Source organism: Archocentrus centrarchus, chromosome 11 (genome assembly GCF_007364275.1).
Source record: "Archocentrus centrarchus isolate MPI-CPG fArcCen1 chromosome 11, fArcCen1, whole genome shotgun sequence".
NCBI classification, from domain to species: Eukaryota; Metazoa; Chordata; class Actinopteri; order Cichliformes; family Cichlidae; genus Archocentrus; species Archocentrus centrarchus.
In genome coordinates, this window is record NC_044356.1 from 29,541,960 (window position 1) to 29,554,132 (window position 12,173).

The window sequence follows — 12,173 nt, forward strand, 5'->3', positions numbered from 1 at the left end:
CCAGTGGAAAGAGTGCTGTATGTGGTAAGACGCAGCAAGCGGCAAACCAGACACTCATCATGTAACAGTGGCATAATAGAAAGTAATACATGTATATTGCAGCTGCAAATATCAGATGGAATTGACTTGTATTATAAAGCAAAGACAGGTAGACTGTCCTTTAATAAGGAACTGTTAGCTGGCATTAAATCAGATTCACTCTCAGTTCTTTTCAAACATTTTGTTGAGGGATTCATCAACAGACTGTTAAACAGAAGAAAAGGTATTTATTAAAAATGCATTTTTATTTTTAAACTCAGGTTTCAGTAAAGCAGAATACTGAACTAATTTAAACACTAAGCCCACCCTCTCTTAAAACAGCCAAAACATTTCTTCAATTATAACCTGTGAAACAGTTTCAAATTTAATGACATATTAACAGTTACACTGCAGCCCTCAGACCACTGTTAAAATGTAGTTACAGTGGACACTCATCCTGTAAAGCACACCGGTGTGGCTTGTTGAGTACAGTTCAAGAGTGGCACTGGCGCTCAGGTCACATGAACACTTTACCGGGAACGCTCGTGGAAGAAAAAGTGGTCTCTGCTCTCCTCTTCTGCTCAGAGATAAGCCACTTGATGGGTTAGCGAGCACAGCAACTCCTCTGTCAGCATTGGAGGCAAGACAGTGATCGGTTACATCACGTTGCTGAGGCTCAGCAGGCGCTGCCGAGAAGGATGCTTATTCAGGCTGACCATTGGAACCCTGGACGACCCATTACGATAAGTGTGTCACTCACTAGTATGCCAAAAATACCCTGGCTGCTGAATGAGGCGAAGCCACTTAAGGACCTGGCTGGATCACTGGCTGCCTCATGGTTAGAGTCACAACTCTGATGCTGACGTCAGACAGAGTGTTCTGCACACACATGAGGAAAACATGCCAGGTCATAATCTGATTCACAGACCAGTCATTTTAATGGAATAAAGGGGTTTTGCACTTTACAGCAGAGCTGTCCGGGCTTAATATCAACTCCAGGAAGGGGGGAAAAAAAAGAAGCCAGACTGCTGTAAAATACTGTTCCCAAAATGTGAGAGTGAACTGGACTGGTGAGACCGTTGGGGTGGTAAACTCCCCCGTGGGTAAAATTGGCTCTCGTGGACAAGATCATGCAAATGTTCAGGTAGAGAGAGAAATACGCCAACGCCCGTTACTGTTTTGTGTCGATTCACAGCAGCCACAAAAAAAAGCAGGCACAAAATACTGTTCAAGCATATCAGAAATCATCTGCCACACAAGGCAGAAACAACGCTGCTTAACAGATTCTTTCGCTTTTGTCTGTGCAACTTTGCACCTGCTGAGCACTGGCTGCTCTTTTTTAAATCCACGTGCCCATCAAACCATCGTACCAAACAGCAGCTCTGTACCAAAGAGGCTGCTAACAGGAATTTGGCCTGTTTCATGGGAGGGAAAAAATAAAAAAAATTTAAAAAATTTTTTAAAAAGTAGCTTGGGAGAGAGAGGTCTGGGCTTCTCTGCTTAGGCTGTTGCCCCAGCGACCCGGCCCTGGAGAAGCGGAAGAAAACGCGTGGATGGATGGATATTTATTTTCTGTCAAGCAACAAGTAAAAAAAAAAAAAAATTTCATTTTGAACTATGAACAGAGCCCAAGTCAGACCCCAGCAGTAAGAACTGTTCTGATGTCAGTTACTGCTGAGGTTGTTGCTACTGATTATGTGCACTGTCAATTAAACTGTTAAGTAGATTACTTTATAATCTCTACTAGTGTCAAAGAGCAGGAAAGCTTGCCTCTTACATTTCCAGACACAAAAGTGACATTTAAATTTTATCTCACCAACAGTCCAGAGGGGATTCACTTCAAGGCTGCCAGCTAATCACTTATTTTCTCTAGCAGACATTTAATCTTTTCATCTACAAACTCTTTAAAAAACAGTCAAATATAGCCGTCTTGTCATATTCCAAAACCCAAAGAGATTCTAGTTATTAACATTCAAGACTAAGAATATCAACAAATAGGAATGTAGAACCAGTTGCTTAAAAAAAAAATACTTTCTTCCTACTGATCAAATGTAGTAACAGTGAAGCTCTGGAAATATACCCACACGTTATATTTACGAAGCAGTTACACGGTTTGCAACATGCACATGCAATGATCAGTTATTGATCCGGGCATAAACAATATGCCATCTGTTTCCTTGTTTTCACCAAAGACTCAGATCAGTTAACAATCCTTTCCTTTCCCTCGTTGGAGTAATCTTTCGTTATTGTGGTCCGACATATAATAGATCCAACGCTGACGTCATCTTCTGAGCTTAATCTGCATTTTCAAAGTCAAGAAAGAGACTGAACACAAGAAAAACCCACTGCTAACGAGAATTTTGGAAGTTTACTATTAAGTTATTTTGCTAGAACACTATTTTAACTGATGCACCCCTAATTCTCAATTCTCTTTCAAATCCTGAATTGAACGCTTCAGAAATGCAAAGAAAAAGATTATTGATTGAAATAGTTATTGCCACTTTCTATCAACTTATCAGCTTGTTTTATCTCTAATGAACCTATTAAGGCATCTTTTTATTGCAGATATTTACTTCCTATGTTAACTTTGTATCATCTCATTGTTACACATTTATTTTCTATCAATTACTAAGCATTTCTCATCTCCACAGCTTTGGTTTTATTTGTACCCCCCAAAAAAATAACTAAATAGAAAAAATATGATCATCACATTAGGCAAAACAGAGAGCGAGGTAATGACCAGCGGGCAGCCACAGCTCACATCACGACTGAGTTTCATGAAGGATATAAAGGCAGAAAAATCAACAGCACCTTGTGTGCCTATGTTCCCTTTTTCCTGCTGTATATATATGTATGACCCATTGGCATTTTTTTTCTTCCTTTGCTGAGATCAAAGGTGAGAGCTGCATGAGAGCTGGGAGGAAGCATCATTCTCTACCACCGAGTATCAACAACTGCACCCATTTAAAGGTTAACCACTTTATTCCATAAAAACACACACACCATACGTCATGTAAATGAAGTCTGTAGTCCCGCACAGGCCCAGAGAAGGATATTACTATGCTAATCCAGAGCATTTTTAGAAGGTAAATGTCAAAAGAAATGAATTACCTTTACATTCCAGCATGCCCTGATGCAATAGCCCAAGCCTGACATTTGTCCACGATGAGCTTGTTTTTCCCAGTGTATTTTCAATTGCAACACAGAGGATACAATTATTCAGATCAAGTCATTTTCACCATGACAGTTTCTTTATTAACCTTTTGAGTCATTAAAGCAAACGACCCCAACAGTGACTACCGTAGAGACAACCTGAAGTCAATAAAGTTTGGGAGATGCCAGCGGAACAACAGTGAACTCTGAAAAAGACGGAGCCGGACGGCGCAGCTTTGTGTTGTGGTTGAAAAAGAAGAGCGATGCTGGGAAAGAAAGACGGACGGCTGGTGACACGTGGAGTAAGAGCAGGTCAGAGAGCCTCCTGAGGCAGTGGCACAAACACAAACACACAACCACCAAGTAACTGCCGCACGTTACACACAAATACACACAGCTGTCAGGGGCAGCCGAAGATCATTCACAAAACACCAACACCACCACCCTTCCCCCCGGGTATCACTGACACTGTTTCTCCCTCATACACACACACATACAACATATCCAGTCTCTCTCTCTCTCTCTCTCACACACACACACACACACACACACACACACACACACACACACACACACACACATAGTTGCCAGGAGGCAGCATGCTGTCCATGAGGCCTGTGGAGAATCATTACTCAGCAGTGCAGACTAAAGAGCCGAGTGTGAACTTCCTTTTCAAATGCTCAGTGTTCCTCTTCTCCACGGCACCCTATTAAACAGGGGTCCAAACAGTAGTGGGAAGTTGCAGTGTGTGTTTGCTTAGAACTGTGAGTTACATTTAGTGAACAGGAACAAAACAAACTGCTGGCCCTGCTGTCAAAGAATAGTATAAAGGCTCTCTAGTGAGTAACAGTAGACAGTGTGCCGTACAGTGATGTGTGGTGTCCAATTTACAAATCTAACAGAGAAAAGCAGCGAATTCTAAAACCAGTCTGGGGTTTCATGTCAGTGACTAAATTAATGACACATTTATTTTCATCGGTCAATTACTTTCCTCACATCTGAGAGGCTGGACCCAGAAAAGTTGGTATAAACTGAAATTATACTTACAATGGAAATACTTTATTTATCTTCTACTAATTGGCTGCTCAATGAATTGTTGCTTCAGTAAAGTTGAAGGAAAAAAAAAAAACTCAAAGCAGAGCCGCAAATTGAAAATTTCTCAACAGCAAACTATGATCCTTACAAATTCCCATGCTGCAAATGGCAAAACGTGTATAATTTACTAATATGTATTCCTGATAATGTTATTAATATAATGAACAGAGAATATCTGAGAAATAAAAATCTATAACTTTATTGTGCTTTGTCATTATTGGCTAATTAATTAAACTCCAACTACTATTAAAGGGAAGTAGTAAGAGTCTTTAACCACACCTGTGCAAAAGGAAAAAAGCAATACATTTATTAATGATGTATGTGCCTTACTGCCATGGATATTTCAATACACAACCTTAGTGATATACCTAATGTAAACTGACAATTTTTTTTTACATTTTTGCTTTAAAAATGAAATGCTTTATCTGCCACCTTAAATTCTGTTAAAACAAAAATTATGATACATTTCAAATAAAAACATTTACTATTACATCATCAGGCATGCATGATACAGCGGGGCAATCAGCCAATATCAGCCTGGTTACTGATATCGGCAAATAAGCCTGTATTTTAAAAAATTTCAGTGGACAATGAATTTCCGTAGTAATCAATTTTGCAATGTCCAAATGTTAAATGTTATTTAATGTTTTAATTAAGGTTCTTCTTTTCTTTTGGCTTCCCTGGAACAAAAACCTAAAAGAAAATAACTAAAAACTAAGATCAGTATTGAAGCAGAATTTCATAACAGGTGCATCGCTATTGTGCTAAAGAAAAAAAAAAAAAAAAAAAAAAAAGATCACGCTGACTCTTTTTGTGCTTTCATTAGTTCCAACTTTTAAATGACAATGCAGTGCCAAAAAAAGATTTTTGTTCAATTACATTTTTGTGCATTTTTAAGACAGTGGAGCTCTCATAAAGCTCCCCCCCCCCCCCCCCCCCTTACAGTGAGGCCCCACTTCTTCATTGTGTATGTATTAGCAACACTTTTGGTTTGCTGTTTCTCATTTTCAGCTGTGAGACTTAGAAATATTTAGTGTTTTGGATGATGCGTTAATTCAAACTCTATTTGTGAAGTCAGCCTTGTACAGCTGAGAGGACATCCCGGTTGGGGGGGGGGGGGGGGGGGGCAACACCTGGTGTCACACCATCCAAAACAACCCCACTACAATCCGCTTCACAGTATTTATTTGTGTGCAAAGTGTGATGGAAATCCATAATATTAGCCCTCATGCACCATTCAATTCATCTCGAACAGGTGGCCCAAGGCAGGTGATTTAAAGAAAAAAAAGCCACAAAATTATTATCAAAGGCTGATCATGACACTGCTAATGAATGAAAAGTTGAAGCCTTTAATAAACTGCTGAAAAGCAGCCGGCAGCACTAAGCATGAGCAGCTCTTCCACAGAGGGTAGCCTGTGAAAAACTGACCTGAACTTTGGTCTACTGACTGCCACATCAAACTCTGCAGTCAAACATCAAACACACAATCTCCCTGACTAAACATTACAAATATGTAGCTGTGTGGTCTCATGTGACATCCCTCTGCTATGATTTGAAAACAGTTTGGGTCCCATATATATTTATTTGCCCTTAGTGAAAGGTCCTGTTCTCCACACACCATGTCTTGGATCATATCCATTAAGGTAATGTGTTCTCTGCACCTGGCCCGCTGACATCAAGACAAAGTCTTGTGAAGCTAAAGATACTCAGTCTACTCAATTCAGTTACACTAATGAAAGTTTAGCAAAGCCCTTTTTGCCTTCTGCTAAAATACAGTCTCTGCTACCTTTACGTTTGCTTAACAGCCAAAAAATGTTCAATTACCCTCCAGCTTTCTGCCACTCGTACACTAAAAATGAGCCTCGGATTCTTTAGCAAAGAATTGCTCTGAAGGCTCATTAGTGCATTGGAAAGGCATGCATGGACGGCAGCCTAATAAAGAAAACGTATTGGTTAGACATCAGTCTTCATACGAAAGAAACTGAGAAGACACAAGGATACAAAGACATGAATATAAGTAAAGCTACCTCATTCGCAAGCTAAATCATTGTATGAACACATTATGGGTCATCTTAACTTCTGTTTGCATACGTTAATGATAATTCACTGCTTTCACTTAGTGTAATTGTTACCCAAGCTTGTGTGTTTTTTTTTTTTAATCCATCTTAGAGTTTGACACCATCTGTAGATGAATTACAGCACATATATGCAATTGTGGAGGCACATTACAGTACCTTATTTTCCAATTTTGGTTAATGCTAACCAGCACCAGCCCGTACCGTTCCCTTGTTGGGCAGTTTGCTGTGGTCACTGCTATTTAGCTGTTTATTCATTGTCTGCCTCGTACACCATCTTAAACTGCAGCCGGGGTTCTTATCCCGGCACAGTTCTCCACCTGTATCACAGGTTCACGCTGAAGTGAACGTCCAGCGCCGAACAAGGACCACTGAGGCTCACTGGAGAGGCAGCTGAACATATTAGTCAGTGTTTCCCTCACAATTGCAATGTTCTCAAGTAAGTCATCTGGTGCACTGACTCAAGTGGCACAGTCTTCAACCAAAGACAGCATCAGTAGTCCTTGTTCTGTTCTGCAGCCTTAGTGGGCTAAGCGTAGTGGAACATGAACCAGTTCTCCACCTGCTGGAGGTTCTGGTTAGAGTAGCCCTCTAGTTTGTGATGGCTCTACGGACCAGAACAGGAACTACTGTCGGTGCAGTTCAAAATCCTGGAATCGGTCAAACTACAAGATGTGAGATTGGAGACAGTTGACTAATGTCAAGGACCACTGCAGCCACCACCGCAGCCACCCTGCCCGAGGGAAACACTTGATGGTAGTGAGCGGCGTTATCTGGTTAGAAGAGACCAAACTCAGAATAAGAGGGAGGGGATTGTCCAATCGATCACGTTATTGTCTTGGATGGATGAAATAATAAAAATGCAATGCAAAATATACTTGAGAACCCATCAATATAGCTTGGCAGCCTGCTCAAGTATAGTGTATGTGTGGGAAACACTGCAGTCACAAAGTACTTGGTAATTAAAATATTTACAGCTGAGCACCTTATATAGTGTATTTAATAATTAAAGCGCCCCCACAAATATCATTTAAGTCAGTGAAAGATGCTCGCTAACATAATCGATCACCAGCCACAAACATTACACTAACAAACTCCAAGAAAGGTGACAGGACATCTCTTTGAACACTACTCGCTGACACATTTAGATGTGATAGAAAAGATAAAAACGCTTAGTCAAAGTTCATAACTCTCAATCTGACACCTGGAGTACTACGCAGACCTGATGAATGCTCAGTTTACAAATGAAAGAAATGCCATTTAGATATACCGACACTTAGAAAGAGACGCAAGGTTTTTTTTTCCTAAAATAAATTTTACTGAGAAGAAATAAAAGGAAATGTGTGCCACTGAATATATATATGCAATGTCAGGAAAGTAATCTGCAAGTATCTCACTAGCGAAATCTAATATTTATGGAAGTGATGTAAATATGGCAACTCCACAGCAATAAAAGCTGGACCCTGCTCAAATTGAACTCATCCACGCTGAAAGTGGCAATTCCCGGTTTGCCTAAATTTAAAGCCATCCCTGGGTACAGACGCTATTCCACATGCTGCAGGTGACAAACCGAAAGTAAAAAAAAAAAAAAAACGAACACCCAAACTTTCCTGTAAACAGCAGCGAGAGGCACTCCAGAGAAAGATAGTCACACTCAGCGTGACAGCCCTCATCCTTTCTGCTATATTTTTATATAAAGCGATGGCGATCAGCAAACACAGCCTGCCTCCAATTGCCGATGTCAAGTCGCAGAATATCTGGGTGTTTGCTCTAAAACACACTGAACCGAACACTTCTGCTGCCACTCTGCGAATGTGTACTACCCAGCTCTAAGTGCCAGCAATTTAACTTGTTGTGGATGCGGCAAAAGCGGCAATCAAAATGTGTGAAAAGCTGTCGCCTTAAAAGTTTAAAGCAACAAGTGGTGGGGTTCACCTCTCCAGATGAAAAGTCTGCCCTCAATAGAGGCCTCTTTTTTTTTTTTTTTTTTTTTGGTTGCTGGAAATAAAGTCCTAAAAAAATAAAATAAAATAAAATAAACAACAGCAGCAAACTATTTTGCAACAAGCCCTCCTATCATGTTTCATATCCAAAAGCCATGTGCAAAATATTTCGACAAAACGGTCACTTAAGCTAAATCAGAACACAGAATATGCTTTTTTAAAGCAAATATCAATTATGCTTTCTCTACCTGATGCAATGCTGCATGTACACAGTTAAAACATCCTTCTCTGACCTATATATCCTTCAATTATTAAGACAAAACCCACAATCTTTTCTTTAATGCATTCATACTCCACCTACCTTGCCTATGACACACAACTGTAGAGTAAAACACTACACAAGAGGCTGTTATCTCTTAAGGGAAAGATGTAGGCAACCACTGTTGACATACTCTGCCTGTGGAAGTAAATTAGGCTACCTGCTGGGGAGGAAAAAAAAAAAACAAAAAAAAACTGACACTTGGCTGACACCTCGCTTTGCTTGTAAACATGACTGCAGCCAGTCCGGCTTCATCACGTGGCTACAAGACTTTCAGGGCCACACCAGTCTCTTCAACTCCTGATCTGGAAACAGTATAGAACACAGTTGTACAAGAGGGGCTACATGACCACACCTACTCTCTCTGCTGTACTGGAGTCAGTTGACTCGAAGGAGCAGTGCACGCTGTGTACCCCAACAGCAAACAATTTTTTACAAAATTAAAAACTTGAGGTGAGCATCTGAGGTCAATAACAGCAGAGGTGTGACAGAGCACGTGTGAGCTTTAATCAAATAAGTAAAAACAATGGTGAATCCACATTACTACATCATCATGCAAATTACTGCAGTGGGAGGAACTGAGCAAACTGTATTCTCAAAATGCTTTAAAAAAAATAATGCAACCAAATAGTAGGTTAGGATTCACAGATAAACAGTCTTTGTTTTGTATATTTCTTCTGATATGACTAGAATAATAAGGTATATTCTTAGATTAAAAAATGTTAGGGATACACTGCATATAAAAGTGTTCAAAATTATTAAAAATACAAAAAAAGGGGGAAAAAATCGGCAGGGACTATGTTTTCTTTACGCAGTGGAGGAACACTGGGCAGAGGGGGCTGTTTTTCTGCAGCCTTCCATTAGATGCAATTATAAATGGCCGAGAGCAGAGGGATGGGGGAGCCAATCAGATCTCGGCTCGCATGTCAACCTAAGACCAACTGTCTCCTGGCTCTGACAGCAGGATTTTACCTCCATAATTCAAATCCCAAAGCAAAGGCAATCTGCACTTTACCAACTCCAAGCGCCGGGGCCGTGTTTACAGGCGGCACATGGAGGAAAGAGGCAGGAAAAAAGAGACAGCGAACCGAGTCGAACCGACCCCGCAATGAATGAAACCCTCAATCGGGACGAATCAATCGCGGTCACAATCACACTTTGATCCGAGTAAACACTTTAGCCGGATGAAATTGTTGCCATTCACCCCGACTACGAGACGCATCTCTGCTCCGGCCTGCAGCGGCTTTTTAACCGACACAGCGCTCTTTTCTTAATGATTATGCAAATGTTACTTAACGGCTATCGCTGTCATTTGCATCTTGTTTATCGCCTCGACAGCCGCTGACACAACTCCGATAGCACCGGTTGGAGCTCGGCACCGTAAAGAACAGACGTGGTTGCGGATTGTGACAGAAATTACAGCGCTGACAATGAGGCAACACTGCGAACAAACATCCCCTCATCTCCCTCTGCACACGCACACACTTTCTCCCCGCTAACTCCTGCTCCACTTAGTCAAACTCCTGCCCTGAACCGAGCGGGGACACACACCGACACCCGCAGCTCAGAAAGTTGTTTCTAGCGGAATATGCGGCTTCTTTCTCTGTCTAAACACTATTGCAGGGGTGGTATTGGGAGAAAGAGAGAGGCAGCCATTTTAGAGCTCTTGCTACATAGACAATGGCTGGTCCAATGCAATATTCAACTCTACAGTGCCTTTTCTCAGCAACTGAGAGACTTTAAGTCAGCCAAAGTGTGTCAGTGCAGTGAATGAAGTTTACCTGATTTCTGTTTGGAGGCTGTCCAGTGTTTCCCGGGCTCATGGGAGGCGGATGGTGGGTCCTTTGTTGCCAAGCCGGATGGACCCCACCATACTGACTGCTGCCCATATCCCCTGGTCCCTTGTTGGCCCCCTCCTGATTGTTATAGTCTCCTTGGGGATAATTCGGGTAGCTCCTGGTAGGGCTGGGGGATGTCAAAAGCTGATTTAAAGTTGGCGTAGATGTAGGTTGTTGGTTTCCCATGTTATATCTCTGATTATTATAAGAGGCAGCCATAGCTGTGGTTCCTCCTGCTGGCTGTTGCTTGCCTGGCTGCCCCCCAGCCACGGGAGGCTGGTTGTTACGCGGGGAATTCATGGCCCCGTATCCCGGGCCCTGGTAAGAAGTCCTGTTCTGGAACGGGCTGTAGTTGTTGTAATGGTTGGGGTAGCCGTGTTCGTGTGAATTAGGGGGGTAAGGGTCCATCATGCCCGGCCCCGATGCAGCTGCCATGCCAGGGCTTTGTTGTCCGCCATGTTGATGAAAAGGGGCCCGGCTGTAGTGCTGGTTGTAACCGTAAGGAGGTGGAGGAAAGGGCCCCGGGTGGTGGTGTCCCATACCGGGATGGTTATTCCCTTCGGGCCCCCCTGTATCATTCTGATTACTGCTATTATTATTTACCCTGGGTAAATTCCCGTTGCCGTTCTTCATATCAGGATCCCCTCCTCCCCCAGCATTTCCAGCATCGGTCCCGTCCTGCAGCTCCTTCTGCCCAGGAGATCCACCGTCAGGTCCCGGTTCCTTATTTTCATGCTGTTTCTCTCCCGGTACCGACTCCTCCTGTGTATCCCGATCCGGCTTTTTTAGTTCGGATGGCGGGCTAGTGTTGAGAGTGGCGACGCTGGCGACCTGAGCGGCCATGATATCCCTCTCTCTCTCTCTCCCCCCGCTCTTTCTCTGCCTCTCTCTCAGCACGGCGACTCACTCACAATCAAACTTCGAATAACCATTGAATATAAATACAAGTATATTTATATCAACGTACCCGCTGTCCCGGTTCATTCCCCCCTTTTCCCTCCGCCCGGACCGGTATCCGGTAATCCACCGCGACTCCGTTTAAAGTTAAAACACAGAGAGACAGGAAAGTTTGTGAAAGAAAAAATATATAAATACAGAGCCAGGGAAGTGAATTTAACCGACACAAGTGAGTGAATGTGTGTGTATGTGTGTGTGTGTGTGTTGGAGGGGGGCCTTCTGTTACAGAACGAGAGCGCGAGCTAGAAATCAACCAAACCAGCACGAGGCTCCGCGAGCTACAGCCATCTTACCGACCTGTCGCGAGAAGATGAAAACCCGGAGCGGAGTCTACAGCGAGAACTGGATCCGGACTGCGCCGGGTCCCCTCAGAAAAAAAAAAAAAAAAACACTCTTGTTTATACACAAGGAGAGCCGTTAGTGAGGCGAGCGCGGTGTTTGACGGCACCCTCAGGGGGTCATTCAGTAACGTGTCCTGGATAGATGCTTCCATTTAGGGTAGGGAAGTTGTATTAATCTCTGCTGTGTGCTTTAATTTTATATAGGAATTAACCCATATTCATTGCCAATAAAACCTCTAATAAATACAACATTTCGGTTATATGCTATTATACCTGGGTGGTGCCTGTTGAGATAACTTTTTTTTTAAGTGCATCATGAATAGCTTTGTTTGTCCTCACTCTCAGCACATTTCAGTTTCGGTCCAAACATGTTTTAAGGAGCCACATGTTTGCTGTGCAGGGTCTGAATACCAACACTTTTGTGCACACTGTTT

At 42.4% G+C, this 12,173-nt stretch overlaps 1 protein-coding gene across 2 annotated transcripts in view; it reads right to left on the reverse strand.

Moving 5' to 3' along the window:
• arid1ab (AT-rich interactive domain 1Ab) overlaps positions 1–11,685 on the reverse strand; it is a 54,301-nt gene extending 42,616 nt beyond the window's left edge. The window contains exon 1 of one of the 2 annotated variants that reach the window (XM_030740590.1): positions 10,385–11,685. In XM_030740590.1, the coding sequence (XP_030596450.1) occupies positions 10,385–11,284 (900 nt within the window). In that variant the 5' untranslated portion in view covers positions 11,285–11,685. The remainder of the gene's footprint in view (positions 1–10,384) is intronic. The other variant, XM_030740589.1, reaches the window with a different exon arrangement.
• Positions 11,686–12,173: the final 488 nt, after the last annotated feature.